At 40.8% G+C, this 16357-nt stretch overlaps 1 protein-coding gene across 1 annotated transcript; it reads left to right on the top strand.

The window, feature by feature from the left end:
- Positions 1 to 679: 679 nt before the first annotated feature.
- CCN6 (cellular communication network factor 6) lies at positions 680 to 15239 on the top strand. Its single transcript, XM_028104272.2, has 5 exons — positions 680 to 755; positions 6276 to 6573; positions 9913 to 10155; positions 13294 to 13487; positions 14557 to 15239. The coding sequence occupies exons 1-5, from the start codon at positions 708 to 710 to the stop codon at positions 14836 to 14838; spliced, it is 1065 nt and encodes a 354-aa protein (XP_027960073.2). The 5' UTR covers positions 680 to 707; the 3' UTR covers positions 14839 to 15239.
- Positions 15240 to 16357: the final 1118 nt, after the last annotated feature.

Genomic DNA, 16357 nt, shown 5'->3' with positions numbered 1-16357 from the left:
ATCTGTCATGAGACCATGGCCACAGAGAGAACTTCTCTCAAGCCAGATACTCTAGGTGTCCACCCCGTTCCCCCTCCATTTTTTCCAGTCATGAGCCAGCTGGTGTGAGAGATGTGCTGTGAGGGAGGTAACTGCCGGGCACCCCGTGGGCGTCTGAGGCAGAATCCAGGGCTGGGGGAGTCAGGGAAGGCCTTTGGAACCCTGTTATCGCTGTGGAGGGAGAACCCCAGAGCAGGCTGCCTTTGGGGCTGGGGACAGAGAGCAGGCGGGCACTCTGTGCTCTGGGGCCTGGAGGGACTGGGGCAGGGTGAGCCTAGAGCGAATGGGGAGGCTGAGGGTGAGGAAGGTGAATGCCTCCAACTGCACCATTTTTTTACCAAAGGGCAGACTCTGATCTCTGGGAACTGACAGAACAGCTGCTCAAAGAAAAGTCACCGCTTGACCTATCCTCCTTAGTCCTGGAGGAGAGCACTCACACCCTCATGACGCACTCCACGACCCTGCGAAGGTAAATATGAGGCAAGAGGCAGGAAGGAAAACAGGGTATTAAAGCAGATGCCTGAGAGCGAAAGCAGAGGCTGAGAGTGTGAGCACAAAGTCGGTGGCGTGGGAGGTGGAGGCGTGTGTGTCCTGCTGAGGAGACACAGGGGCCCTTTGTGCGGGGCCTGAGCCGCCTCCTATGTCCCTGCTGCCGGCTCCTGGGGAACATGCCGGGGCTCCTCCTCTCCACGCTGCTGGGCGCTGCTCTGGCGCAGGTAAGCTCCCGCTCCTCCTGCGTCCCCTCGGGAGGCTGCGGCGGTTCCGTATTTCTTCAGGCCAGAAATGAAAAAGGAAGAAGTCGACGGGGGAGGCGGGGGTGGGGGTGTGTGTGTGGGGGGGTAAATTCTTTGTGGAAAGACTTCATACCCAACAGGGAGCCATTTTCCTCTCCAAAGAAAGTTGGGTTTTAGTTTATTAGCTTCAGGAAAGAAGTGGAAAACATTTCTCCCTCTCAGGTAATGGCACTAAATCCTACTTTCGATATGTTTGAACAGCTCTCAGACTGGAATAATGTGTATTTTTGAGGGGACTGGGACACACACCACGGAACTGGGAGGCGCAGGCCTGCCTGGTGCGGGCGTGGTGAACGGTGCCTCTGAGCCCCAGGCTGGGGCTCAGCTTTCCATGGCTGTGTGCAAAACGTGCAGACAGCCACTGGAAAAATTGATTCTGACAACCCTCTTCAGTTAAGCCTGTTCTTGTTGGAGAGGAGCACTTCGGATACACATTTATATTTTTAAAACATTCTGTTGCTTTGTCTTTCCTCAAATCATGTGTTTCTCACTTTTCACGAAAGGGAATCAAGTCCATGAAGACTTTGAAATAGTTCAAGCAACAGACCAAAGGGAAGTTTAATTTAATAGGAGCAATTCATTGTCTTAATATTTTTTACCAAGAAGCTGAAAACAGGGTGACTTATTTATGGATTTATTTACACGGTGGAGGTTATTGCTTGCACAGAGGATGGAGCTTTTGAAACCTTCTGGTGATTTGGAAAACCTGGGACGGGTCTTTGAGTTAACAGTTGATTAGGCCAGTAAATTGTATTTTAGGAAACAAGAGATGAAATATGTTGTATTTTATACGGAGAGATCTAAGATTATAAAAGAATCCTAATAAGAATGCTGGTGGTACAGTTTATTTCCACTGTTATGTGGAGGGCACATTTCCCCAGCAGAAGTGAGATGGGGCTACCTATCTCCCAGTCCACCCTTCTTGAGAAAAGGCCTATCATTGTTGTGAATGGAAAGTCTACAAGGTATTCCCAAACAGCAAATATTCCATTATAGAGAGATGTGTCCACAATTAAAACAAACGAACATAAAAAGGTGCTAAAATACAGCAACAAGAAAGTATTATTTTGCTTACTCTTGCCATTATGAATTTTTGGGAAGAATACCTACCATTCGTTGAACATCTGCCACATGCCAAGCACTGTGCTAGGTACTTTAGTTATTATCTTAATCCTCAAAATAACCTTATAAGGTGGATATTAATAATCCCATTTTACAGAGGAGGATTGAGGCTCAAAGATCAAATAAATGATAGAAAGTCATCGAAGATCACTCTGTATGTAGAGAGAGCTATACCAAAGCTCAGCTCTGGTTTCAAAACCCTTTCTGCTACACCAAAAGAGCCTGTTGGGTGTACCAAAAGAATTCTGTTCCATTTCTTTTCTGTTGCACCAAAAGAGTCTGCTGACTGTTTTGTTGTTCTGAGATTTTGACTTTGAAAACAGTTAAAATGTCTGAAGAAAAAAGAAATATATATATCTCTTCATAGTTTCCCACTATTTGCCATTTCTGGGACTCTTCATTTCTTTCTGTATTTCTGAATTACTATCTCTTGTAATTTTCCTTTAGACTGAAGATCTTCCTTTAATATTTCTTGTGAGGCAGGTATGCCAGCAATAACTTCTCTCAGTTTTTGTTTAACTGGAAATGGCTTTAATTTCACCTTCTCTTTTGAAAGACAGTTTCACTGGAGATAGAATACCGGCTTGACAGTCCCCCTCCCCAGCCCCTTTCAGCACTGGGTCTTGTTCTCCTCTTCCTCCTTTTTTTTTTTTTTTTTAAAGACTTAATTTTTTTTTTAGAGTAGCTTTAAGATCACAACAAGTTTGAGGGGTACCTGGGTGTTGCAGTGGCTAAGCATCTAACTCTTGGTTTCTGCTTAGGTCATGATGTCAGGGTCATGAGACCGAGCCCTGTATTGGGCTCTGTGCTCAGCATGGAGTCTGCTTGAGATTCTCTCTCCCTCTCCTTCTGTCCCTCCCACTTGTGCTCTATCTCTCCCAAATAAGTAAACAAATCTTAAAAAAAAAATTACAGCAAATTTGAGAGGAAGGTACAGAGATTTCCGGTATACCACCTGCTCGTACACATTCATAGCTTCCCCATTAACATCATCCACCAGAATGGTACATTTGTTACAATTGATGAACCTACACTGACACATTATTACCTAGAGTCCATAGTTTACCTTGGGGTTCACTTTTGGTGATGTACATCCTATGAGTTTGGATAAATGTATAATGACATATATCCACCATTATAGTATCATAGAGTATTTTTGATGCCCTAAAAATCCTCTGTGCGCCACCTGTTTACCCCTTCCTTCAACACCTGGCAGCTACTGATTTTGTTACTGTCTCCATAGTTTTGCCCTTTTCCAGAATGTCATGTAGTTGGAATCAAACAATATGTAGACTTTTCAGATTGGCTTCTTTCGCTTAGTAATACGTGTGTCTTTTCATGGATTGATAGCTCATTTCTTTTTAGCACTGAATAATATTCTATTGTCTGGCTATATCTGAGGCACCTACTGAAGAACACTGTGGTCTCCTTTTGATGGGGAGTCAGATCTCATTCTTTTTGTTATTCTCTTGTATGTAATGCTTTTTTTTTTTCCTCACTTTGCTTTCAAAGTTTTCTCTTTATCTTTGGTTTTCAACAGTGCTACCTTGTGGCCTCAGAGATTATATAGAAATGTTCCAAGACTGGAAAGAGAAACAGGTGTCCCCAGGTGGGCAGTTTTAAGAGTAGGCATTTCCTTAAGAGGCAGCCGTATGAGGAAAAGCATGGAGGAGGAAACTGACCTGGGTCCAGTAAGCAGCAAGGTGCAGAGGAGAGTGCATTGAGGGTGAAGTCTGGAGAGGAAGGCATAAACCAGCACAGGCTCTAGACAGCATGCTTATAATTTCGGACTGCACAGTGCAACCAGTAGGGGACCACTCATGGGCTTTAAGGAGAGGAGTAGTAGAATCAGATATGTTTTTTAAAGAGATCCCTCCAGCAGCAATGTGGCAGATTAATTTGGGAAGTCATTCTCGAGGAAGGAACGTGTCGCAATCATACTCAGTAGCAGTGCAAACGGCGAAACACCGACTAGTTCTAGGAATATGAGGACACTAAGCATTAGTCACTGAATGGCTATCTGGGAGGTGAGGAAGGTACTTTAGTTATTATCTTAATTATCTTAATTGGAGGTGAGGAAGAGGAAAATGACCTGGATGACTCCTGGCTTCCTAACTCCAAACTTGGAAGAAGCTGTCCAAAGGGGCAGAGGTGGGTGAGGGATGATGAGTTTGGGGAAATGAGCTTTTCCCACAGGACATTCTAGTGGCGATGTCCAGTAGGTAGTGAGCTATATGGCTCTAGAGCTCAGTGGAGAAATCCTAGATGGAAATTTAGTTTTGAAGCTTGCACAAGGTGGAAATGGAAGGCAAAGGAGTGGACGAGATTGCTAAGAGACAGTGTGCAGAGGGCGAAAAGCAATACATTAAGGTCACGAAACACCAATTAGTCCAAATGTAAGTCATATTTGGGGTAACAGGAATCTGCTTAACCGACTGAGCCACCCAGGCGCCCCCTGCCTCTCTCCTTTTTAAGGATTCTTGTGGTTCCACTGGGCCCACCTGGTTAATCCAGGATAATCTCATCTCAAGATTTTTAACTGCATCTGCAAAATCCCCTTTGCTTTGTAAGGTAACATGTTAATAAGGTTCCAGGGAATGGAACACAGATATCTTTGAAGGGAGAATTACTATGCCTATTACAGGTGGATAATAACTGCTCCCCACTATTCTTATGAAGGTTCAGTGATGTAATCATATAAGGCACTTGGCACATAGGAGGTCCCATGTTCTTTCATTCAATACGTTTTATTACAGGCGATAAGACAGACACTCAGCAAAGAGCTTGCCCTTCAAGAAGCTCACATTCTTGATGCATGCTTCAGAAAATAAACAAGTAGAACATATAGCAATAAGATAGGTGGTAAGAACGTCTGTGGGGAAAAGGCTGGGGCAGGGTGCTGTTTTATAAAGGGTGGTCAAGAAGGGACTCACTGATAAATGTGAGCACAGACCCAAGCAAGTGAAAGAGTGAGGGTCGAAGGTACCTGCAGGCTTGGAGTGTTCAAAGAAGGAGGTGGGTGTGGTGTGGAGGGAAGCAAGCCAGTGGGTGTGCAGGCCTTAGAGGGTAGTTTGGCTTTTTTTTTTTTTTTAAGATTTTATTTATTTATTTGAGAGAGAGAGAGAGAGAGAGCGGGTGAGCAAGCATGAGCAGGGGGGTGGGGCAGAGGAAGAGGGAGAAGCAGACTCCCCACTGAGGAGGGAGCCTGAGACTCAATCCTAGGAAACTGGGATCATGACCTGAGCTGAAGGCAGACCCTTAACCGACTGAGCCTGGTAGTTTGGCTTTTACACTGAAATGGGAAGCCATGAGGAAGCCACCTCTTCTGAGGAAGGAGTGACAGGAATTAAAGTATGATTGTAAAAAGATATACATAGTTAATGTATACCATTTGATAAGCTCTGGGATAAGTACATACTCATAAAACCGTTACCACTACCCAAGCCATAAACATATCCATCACCCCTCAAAGTTTCCTCCTGTCCCCTTTATTATTCTTTGTGTGTGGTAAGAACAATTAACCTAAGGTCTACTCTCTGAGCAAAATTTAAGTGTATAAGTGTTAGCTACCGGGGCTGTAGCTTATTTTATTTTAACCATTCTGCCGGGTGGAGGACATAGAGGACAAAGAGGGAAGCAAGGAGAACCTTTAGGAGACTATTATAATCCTCTAAGGTGAGAAATAATAGTGGCTTGGATCACTAGCATAGCAGTGGGGGTGCTAAGAAATGATTAGAGTGGGTACATTTTAAAGATATCACCAACAGATTTACTGATGGGGTGGGATGTGAAATGTGACAGAAGAATCAAGGGGAACCGCACCCCAAGGTATTCTGAAAAAATGAAATTGGCGGGTGCTCAAGCGGGGTTGTGCGTGGAAGAGTAGATGGGGAGGGAAACTTGGGAGATTGTTTTGGTCACGTTGAGCTTGCTAAGCCTATCAGATCTCCACAGGGGGATCTGGCAGGTTGCATCGGAGTCCAGAAGGGAGATGTGGCAGGAGATACGAGATACAGTGAGGGGAGAGCCTTGGGAGGTATTCATTCACCACAGGGGGCTCCAGTTAGGGTTGAAGAGCGTGCAAAGAACCCAGCAAAGCACACGGAGAAAGAGCCATTAGCGAGTAGAGAGGAGGAAGAGAGTGATGTGCTGGAAGCTGAGTGAAGAAAGGTTCAAGGAAAGATGGATGGGGTCAGATACTGATAAATATTATCACAACTCACCTCACTGTAGCCTACCCGTTTAGGGGAAGGCTTCTGTTTCTAGCAATCTCTGAAATTAGTTTGAGTAATCTAATGGCACCTGTGTTACCCACTGAAGTTCTGCTGCAGGGCGCAGGGCGGCGGGCCATTGGCCAGGGCGCCGGAAGGAAGGCCCGGAGAGGAACCGGAAGTGCAGCCTCGCAGACAGTTTTGTCACTGGCCCTGTAAATGCCCTCGTCAGAAGCCCAGCTGCCCTCCTGGAGTGAGCTTGCTGAGGGACGGCTGCGGGTGCTGTAAGATCTGTGCCAAACAGCCGGGGGACATCTGCAACGAAGCCGACCTCTGTGACCCCCACAAAGGGCTGTACTGTGACTACTCGGCCGACAGGCCTCGGTTCGAGACCGGAGTGTGCGCGCGTAAGTGTCTCCTGCTCGGACCGCGGGAGACGCTCGAGTCTGGGCGGCAGTTCTCCTGTCGTTGTCCCTGTGGAATAGTCAGCTGAGTTAGGCCACATGTGAGGTGGGTTTCGGCGGGACCGGCTTTGTCACAGTGGACAGCATGGGACACTGGCAGATGTTTACACGTGGTCAGAACCCCCTGTTATTTATATTGCATTGAAGTCATCTTGTAGTTATTTTTAGGTGATTGCTTTTAGGGAGAACAATAGCAAAGATTATGTAAATCGAGTCTGACTTCTAACAGCGCCACACAGTGACAGCTTTTGATAACTGCGGTCAAACGCAGTCTGAATTTAGCCTTCTCTGTAACTAAAAACTTAATCTCGCTTCAGACGTAAGGATGTGTATCTAGTATGCAGACATCCTGCTTCCATCTCAGCCTTTCCAGATAACCAGCAAGTCACTGTACTCTTTAGCTGAAGCAGATGTGTAAAAAGGAAGGTGGGGGGGGGGGGCTACTCCAAATCACAGCCTGACCCTCAGTTTGAGGGGCTTTTAGCTCTGGAGACACTTTGAGACCCTCTAAATCTACACCTCGACGACAATTCAGGATCCTGATTTACCTGGGATTAAAATGAAAATTTCCAAGGGAAGAGAAGTACGCATGTCAGCTGGACATTTTAGTCAGTCTGTAGGAAAGACTGCGTGGGCAGGCAAATTACTCCCGGAAGTGTGGGTGTGAGCGTGGACCGAATGTGTAGAGCGTTCAGGTTTGATAGCCTGATACCCTGTTTAGTGCTGACTAACGCTGGGTTCCAACTGTGGGCTTTATATGCTGAGTGACCTACGTCATATATATTTCCTACCTTACAGAAATGCCAGGAGGAGCAAATGAAATAAGGATACAAAACCCCAAACACTTAGCAGAATATCTGGTCGGCAGTAGACTTCTAAAAATGTTAGCTATTATTAAAATTTAACAGGGAAAACATGTCCTATCAGACTCTGGCATGACGATACCTCTTTCTCCCAAACGGTGCTGGGCACGTTATTTTATTAACCTCACAAGCACGTAGTGAGCAGCCACTACCACGGCAGGCACTGTGACCAGCAGCTGGGGAGAAAACAAAGAAAAAAAAATACATATATAGGCCCTGCCCTTACAGAGTCAAAGTTTATTGTGTCAGATCTTTCCACATGTGATGTCACATACAATGTGGTGAGTATTTTAACAGAGCGTAGCCATGAAGATGGGGGTGGCGATGACCTCTAACTGGGGTCACAAACTATGGCCCAGGGGCTATATTCGGGCCCAGAGCCTGTTTTTGGAAATAACATTTTATTGGAGCACAGCCACACCATCTAGTTATATGGTCTATGACCGCTTTATGGTCCAGAGCCCAGTAGCTGCGACAAAACCCCAATGGTCTATAAATGCTAAGATATTTACTATTTGGCTCTTTATGGAACATTTTCTGATCTGTGATATAGAACGATGATTTTTAAACTTTGGTCTGAGGACCCCCCCCTTAGAAATTAATGAAGACCCCAGGAGCTTTTGTTTATGTGGGTTTTCTCTATGGGTATTTAAATGGATTAGAAATTTAAAAATACTAATTCATTTAAAAATAGGAAACTCATTGCAGCTTGGTGGGAATATATTTATGAAAAAATATTTTCCAAAACAAAGGAAAAATTAGAAGAATGAAATAGGTTTATATTTTTGCACCTCTCTCTAATGTCCAGCTTAACAGAAGATAGATTTCCCCATCTGCTTCTGCTTTCAATCTATTCCTGTATGTTATTTTGGTTGAAATCTATGAAGGGAATCCGGCCTGACACAGATAGGTCATTGGAAAAGGCAGGAATATTTTAACAGAATTTTCAGATAATTGTGAATATTCTTTTTGATATTAAAACTGGAGAAGTGCTAATTTCTTGAAAATTAGCTGCATCATGGACTCTGCAACCGTATCAATGAACTTGTCAAACTGTGACAATAAAATGGTCTATCCAAGACCTACTTGGAATGGGTCTTTTACTCATACATAATTTTGTAATACCTTGCATTGGTTATTTGGAAAATGCTAGTTTGGAACAATGGTTATGTAGATGTTCCAAATATTGATATACTTAATTATATAATATTTTTAAAAATCACATTAATTAATACTAATATGATCAGAAAAGTCTGCATATTGGGTAGCTATAAAGAGCTCAGCGGTGGATACAGGTTTTCCAAAATTCTAATTCTGGCTTGAAAGCCTGAATTCTGTCATTGGCCAGAAAGTTGTTTTCCTTGAAGTGACAGGCTCACTGTTGATTTTCAAGGAAACGTCTGCCAAGTGCCTGAGTAATCATGGCTTCTCTGTCAGTCATTTCTTTAGGTGAAATTCCTCCTGAAAAAGTGGCTGGTTCAGCCCAAAACTCAAGCAATAGAATAGGTGCTTCTCCTCAAGATGATAGAATATCTATAGAAATGCTCTATGAATACTTCTTATTTTGTCTCACAGGATATTAAAAAGACATATATTTGATGGTTAAGATTTAATAAAGTTAGTAATTCTTACCGTGCTGTCAGGACATTATTAAGTAAAACTAGCTTTTTTTTTTCCCCCAAAAGTACATTTATGGACAAGTGCAGTGGCAAGGCAAAAATACGGTGATGACCCTGTATGGTCTGCTTCACGCTAAGGTTCCAGCAGCAGTTGTAGCTGCCATTGCTTTTGTACCTTCAGTGCAAATATCAACACAGTGAAAACAGGCACCTCTTAGTATTCTGAGAAAGAGTTTTGACCTTGCAGATGCTCTCGAAAGGGCCTCAGTATTCCCAGGAGACCCAAGGGGTCACACTTCTGAAAACTGTTGATCCAGGTCAAGAATGCCTCTCAGAGGAGTGAAAGTTTCCTCCAATTCTCTTAACGAAAGAAAATAATTAGTTACCATGGACTACTGTAATTAAACCAATTATAATTTCTTCAACCATTCATGTAGTCTCATTTCCTACGAATATATCCCTGCCTATTGTTGGACAGCTGGGGACACCTCTTACCTGCCACCAACCGATCTCTCAGACTTACAGTCGTTACCTCACTGCTATCCTCACAGTGATAGAATAGGGCCTGTATTTGGTCTTAATTCTGAAAGTGACCAACTGGGGCCAGTAGCCTACAATAAAATGAAAATGTCTAATTTTCACCTTTTATAGATGTTCTGAAAAGGAGGTTCCAGATGGGGCCTAAGAAGTTGAGAACGCTACCTCATGAAGGAGATAGCCATTAACTCTGTGGTTTATCATGGGAGGTCTGGACTATCCGTTATGGCTTCTTTGGTGATTTTGCTCTTCTCTCTTTTCAGACCTTATAGCTGTGGGATGCGAGTTCAACGGGGTACATTATCATAATGGCCAAGTCTTTCAGCCCAACCCCCAGTTTAGCTGCCTCTGTGTGAGTGGAGCCATTGGATGCACACCTCTGTTCATACCAAAGCCGGCTGACAGTCACTGCTCTGGGGCTAAAGGTAGAAAGAAGTCTGATCAATCCAACTGTGGCCTGGGACCATTCCAACAGCAGCTTTCAACAACCTACAAAACAATGCCAGGTGCTTAGAGGCATATTTAATTTTCATGTATGGCTTCTCGTGATTTTCTTTCATGTTCCTTTGATGTATCACAGGTACTCAGTAAGCACTTACTGATTAGTGGTAAATGTGAGATTTAGTTTGGCTGTGCCATTACTCAGTCTGCCTCAGAGAGGTATATTCTAAGTATCTCAAAAGGAAACTTCGTAATGTTTTAGATTTTTCCAGTTTTTAAAAGCTCTGCTGGGTCAGAAAAACTCTTCTATGCCTCTGCTCATTCCCACTCAGCCCCTTCTCAGGAAAGTTGACCAATTATTTATTGTTCACGTCCACCCTGGGAAAAACTTTTACTTGTATTGTTATATTATGGGCAAGAAGTCCGAACCATCCAGTCCCCAAAATTTTCAAAGGCAACTTTGCTATATGATGAAAGCAGAAATGGAAGCCTACTGATTAAAAATATTTAAGAATATGTTTAGAATTTGTAAATATTGTTTCTAAAAACAGAAAATTGCTGACATAAGATTATCCTCTGGGAATGAAGCTCTCCAGTCACCAACCACTCTCTAAATCAACACACGTACAGGTGTTTTAAAGTAGGTTCCCCAGGTATGTGAGTAGTCAGAAACCTATAATGAGACTCATCACTCATCTTGAGCACCGGCCATTTGCGGTGAGTGTCCATATATGCATAAAGGCTGTACTCTCTTCAGCTCTAAGTTAATATCTTATTTAAGTACCAGGGCATTTTGGGGACAGGAGTTTCAAAAACACCAACCAATGAAGCACAGATGAGGAAGACTCAGAAGGGTCAATATTCATGCCTGGTTATTATTCACACCTCTGTGTTTTCAACCAGAAATCAAGAATGCCTTTTTAATGAAATTTAGAGCTTAGGAAATGAAAGGTACCATGGAGATACAGAAGGGATATTCACCTACACTAAAAACTCCTAAGTTCACTTCTGTTATGTGGGTATTTAATAAAAGCACCTATCATCAGAGAAATGAGTTTTAGATATCTAAAAATTAACTCTATGAAAGGAACATTCTCAGAGACTTCCATTAAGCCAATTAATTTGAAAATAATTTAACAGGGTATGGTGAATTTGCATTTACCATACTTAGTTTTTCAGCTAATAGCAAGACACTACTAATGCTCTAAAACCTCTCAAATTATAAGCCAAACTGTTCTTTTTTTTCAAAATGTACAGGAACAGTTGATTTTCTGCATTGGATCTGAGGGACTCAGTGTGAGTTCTTGGGACCCATGCATGAACCTCACCTTAGCCCAACAGCTTCCACAAGTAAAGCCCTTTGGATCAAGTTCAGTCAGTGGTCTCCTTTGTGGAGGTAGAGCAGTTCCAGATGATTCACTCGGAACCTGGTTGGAGGGGGTGTTAGATGGTCATTCTTAGTGGTTAATGCTTTGCTACAAAAAATGGGAACATCTGCCACTGTGCTCTTGGTAGTTGAGATCATAGGCCTAGATAGGTTTCAGAGGAACTGTATGTTCAGTCTAAAGTCTCTCCTCTGCTTAACTTGGAAGCTGTGTTTATGGGCCCAAACAGAAGTTGGTTTTTAAAATTGAGCACAATGACAAACACACACTTTAAGGTATATTTGTGGTAGTAATTTATATACTTAATGCCAGACAGCCTGTGGTTGGAATCTAGCCTTTGTTTGCTCCGTATGAAGCATGCAGTGACATAATGCCCCTATGCTTTCCTCACTGCTCACCAAATACTAAATAAACTCTTTAAAAGCTCTTCTAGTTTTCTTGCTTTTTAATGAATGTTAAATTCCTGAACTGCAGCTCTTGGCTTAACTTTAAGGGGGTTATTGGTAATATGATAATCTAACCTTCCTTTATTTATTGCAGATGCGTGCCGTGCTTTTAATCTGCTTCCTGCATTGAGGTCTTTAAACTGTTGTCTACCTTCCAGGTATCTTCATGTTTCTGCTTCCTCTCCCTCAGTTCCTTGTGCAATTGCAAGATCCTATTCTAATAACACCGAAAGCAGTAAAGTATCATTTTATTCCAAGACAGCAGATACTTCAAAGTGACTGATATTTCCTATTAAGAAGGCAGTTTTTGTGGGGGTGGGGTGGGGTGGGGAGTATCTTTTCAGAGTTTTAAATTGGCATTTTGAAGTAATGTAGCCAGTTGCTATGTTCAACTGCAGACTCAAATCACAACCTTATTCCAAGAATCCATTTTAGGATGCATATTAACCTTAAGGAAATACTTTGAGACAATAAACCAATATGTAGTTTGTTTAAAATGAAGCAATGGTCTGATTCATTCATGAGCAGAACAAGAAGCTCCCAGTGGATTTATAAGATGGAAGAATTATTATGCACTCATTGTATTCTCATTATTCATCCCCTTCTCCTCCCTTCTGCTAAGCCGGAATCAGTGGAGGGGGCTCCATCTATCCACCAACTTACCCAGCCACCCAGAGATCTATCCATCTTTTCCTTTGCCATGTCTTTTTCTAGAACTGATTTGAAATGGCTAGCCAATGGAATGAATACAGTGGGCCTGATACCATAGTGAATGTAGCAATTAAGCTGAATGAATAAAATAGATTACACATTTGCCATGACTTAGTATATGATTATTTTGATTAGTTCAATGTAATGTAGAGAATTTTCTAAAAGACTAGATTAAAATAAGGGGAGGAAAAATAACTGACCTCAATAGTTTATTCTCAAATACAACTTTTGTATTTTAGATTTTAACATAATATGAAATTTAACGTTAAGACATTGTTCTGATTAATATCTTGAACTCCTTAATCCTACTAATGTCTGTTTCATTGTTGAAAAGAATATCCAGCAAGAGGCAAAAACCAGAGAAAACACAGTAGTTTACTCCTTAGATGAGCTAAGCAGAAGCAAATGGATGCATCTACTCAGATTTTCAAAGATATTTTTATTCTTCCTAAGACATTGGACTGTCACATTTGATTGAAAGGTAATTTGGAAAGCAGGAAAAAGAGAATGATGAATTAGACCTGAAGCTTATTTTGTGCTGAGTTACATTACATAAAACGTTCTGATCTATTAAATATTAGCTGAAAAGTAATGATTAAAAGTGGCCTATCGACATGAGTACATATATGTATACCCGTGTACTTTCCCCCCTTTATTTTAGCTTATAGGAATCTCCCACTTGTTTGGAAAAGAAAATGTCTTGTGCAAGCAACAAAGTGGACACCTTGCTCCAGAACATGTGGGATGGGAATATCTGATCGGGTCACCAATGAAAATAGCAACTGTGAAATGAGAAAAGAGAGAAGACTGTGTTACATTCAACCTTGTGACAGTAATATATCAAAGAGAGTAAAGGTAACATTTAATTAGATTTAACTTCATTATAATTCAATATTAAGAGACTCCTGAAAAGTGCCCATGTGTTTTAGAGGGATAGATGGTATGTGATTCTTATAAAAATAAAATCACCTCGTTGTAACCCAAACTATCTCAGAGGAGAATAAAGATTAATCTAACTGCAGTTCATGGGGAAAATCTTACCAAGCGGAGAGGTAATGTTACCCTGCTGATTCAAGATACTCTAACAACAGTGTGGGTCTTGATCAGCCTGATTTCTTCTGGTACACCCAACATACATGTTTTTTAAAAGTTGATCCTTTTCAGATTCTTTTAAAAAATATATTAATTTTATGTAGTGGAATCAAGGCAATGGATAAAAGATTTTGGTTGCTACATCGTAATTATAAAAACAGACATTGTGAACATCAGAGAAATTCTGATCCTGGTTATCAAGCTGGAGGGGGAAACCAAGTCCAAAACGCTCTGTGCTTAGATAGTAAACTTGCCAAAGGACTGTGACAAAATATTTACTCTAGACTTGTTTGGTATAACTAGAGCTGGTCTTGCTTCTAGGACAAGGCATGATAACGGTCTCAAGAGTAAGGTTTAGGAATGCTAAAAGGCTTCTCATCTCCAAGTTATTCCCTATCATATTAAGAAGTTGACAACTCAATTTTAAAGGGATTAAGATATGTATTCATTTATTTATCCACTCAAAACTGTCTGAGCTGCGTTAGGGAATTTGCTAAGTCTTAGGTAAATAAACATTTAATAAGACATGGCCCTTGATATTAAAAAAGACAGAAATTTTCATTGTGGAAACCGTGGAACTAAGTGAAGAGTGGATAACAGAAAAGACTGGGGAGCGGGTCCTTTATTATGATGGAACAAGAACAGGGAGGACAGATCTCTGGCGAGGGGATTTCGAAGGTAGAAAAGAGAGTGCTGAAAGTCACTAAATGGGAAATATTAATGCCCCAGAAATAATTTATCTCTGTGTTTGTGTTTCTATATAGAGTATCACTTTTCTAAACTGTTGTAACCAAATTAAAGAATGACTTCTTAATGTTACGTACCTTTTCAGATCCCCAAAGGAAAAACATGCCAACCTACTTTCCAACTCCTCAAAGCTGAAAAATTTGTCTTTTCTGGATGCTCAAGCACTCAGAGTTATAAACCCACTTTCTGTGGAGTATGCTTGGATAAGAGATGCTGTGTCCCTAATAAGTCTAAAATGATTACCATTCAATTTGATTGCCCAAATGAAGGGTCATTTAAATGGAAGATGCTGTGGATTACATCTTGTGTATGCCAAAGGAACTGCAGAGATCCAGGAGATATATTTTCTGACCTCAAGATCCTATAAAACCTAGGATATATGGGAAAAGTTAAGTTCAGGTAATCATGTCATTACATTAGAAAATTAGAGTGGTTTTAAAAGGGTGGCAAATCTACCTTATTGGTTTAAAAAAGGGAAGAATACCTACCTACTCTCAGATGACTCTATTTAAGGCATTAGAAGTTATTAAAAAGGTTCTCTTGGGGCATCTGGGTGGCTCAGTCGTTAAGCGTCTGCCTTCGGCTCAGGTCATGATCCCAGGGTCCTGGGATCGAGCCCCGCATTGAGCCCCACATCGGGCTCCCTGCTCGGCAGGGAAACTGCTTCTCCCTCTCCCACTCCCCCTGCTTGTGTTCCTGCTCTCGTTAGGTCTCTGTCAAATAAATAAATAAAATCTTAAAAAAAAAGTTCTCTTAAAAATACATGTAAAACTTGGTGCAGCTCTTTCTGCTCACAGGTCTTGTCCCTGAGCTTTAATAAAACTTTTTTGCACCCAAAAAACTATATATATATATATATATATATATATATATATATATATATACACGCATATATATATGTCTTAAAAATCTTAAAAGTGAGCTCTTACTTTAAATGTATAATTATGAAATACACAGATAGTTGCTTCCATCTACATATTCCATACATAATGGAAAAATTATACAATTTATAAGAAAGCATTTTATTCTATAAAATAATCTGGAATACTTTGTTGAAGATGTGTAAAAGTTTAGTAGAACTTTTTTAAAACTTTATTTTTTTTAAAACTTTATCTGTACTTTGACAATGTAGCCAGGATTCCATCAGATGATCATCACTACATGGTGAGCAAGATTCTGGGTTTAATTCTTAAATAAGATAAATTAAACTGCAAATATAATTTCCACTATCCTATCCTGAGTATCAGTTTATTAAGATTTCTTTTGAAAGAAGAAAACAGAACTTCTTTGGCCATTACTGAGAACTGTAATCTAAAAGTTTTTATACCAAATACTGTACAAAATGAAGTTTCTAAGATAATTTGGCCATTATTGACAAGTGTAATCTAAAAGTTTTTATACCAAATATTGTAAAAAATGAAATTTCCAAGATAAAGATCAAGAGCAGTATCCTTACTTTGAAAAGGAAAGAAAAAAACTTAGCACTAAAGAAAGCAAAGATTATTTTGGCTTGAGAATAAATTGTTCCTAAAAATTACTTCCTTAAGTGATAAATCCACTTCTGAATTTAAAATATAAATTGTATTTAAAGATAAATTAATGTTAAAACTATAACTGGAGATTATAATAACTGGAACACGTTCACTAGACTATTACAGCCGTTTTCCCGTGAAGTTTGGAAGATGTCAAGCTAAGTAATGTTCTGTTTGCTTATATAAATGGTGACAAGCAAAACCAATAATAACAAGCAATACTGTTTAAAAATATGGACATTTATTATTATGAAATCAACTGGTTTAATAAAACATTATATTTAAAGATAATATATATATGTTAAAATAAGTGTAATTTTGATTCTTTTGAGTGCAAACGTGGTTACCCAAAGA

This window comes from Eumetopias jubatus, unplaced genomic scaffold (assembly GCF_037043125.1).
Source record: "Eumetopias jubatus isolate StellerSeaLion01/CBP00866 unplaced genomic scaffold, mEumJub1_p1.0 scaffold_6, whole genome shotgun sequence".
Taxonomy (NCBI): Eukaryota; Metazoa; Chordata; class Mammalia; order Carnivora; family Otariidae; genus Eumetopias; species Eumetopias jubatus.
Note: the sequence above shows the minus strand (reverse complement) of the source record. Positions and strands in the feature narration are given on the sequence as shown.

Excerpts from the sequence above, each read along its gene's own strand:
- CCN6 (XM_028104272.2), top strand. The coding sequence starts at position 708 with ATGCCGGGGCTCCTCCTCTCCACGCTGCTGGGCGCTGCTCTGGCGCAG. Across the intron at positions 756-6,275 it reads TGGGCGCTGCTCTGGCGCAG|TTCTGCTGCAGGGCGCAGGG; the intron begins GTAAGCTCCCGC and ends TACCCACTGAAG. Across the intron at positions 6,574-9,912 it reads CGAGACCGGAGTGTGCGCGC|ACCTTATAGCTGTGGGATGC; the intron begins GTAAGTGTCTCC and ends CTCTCTTTTCAG.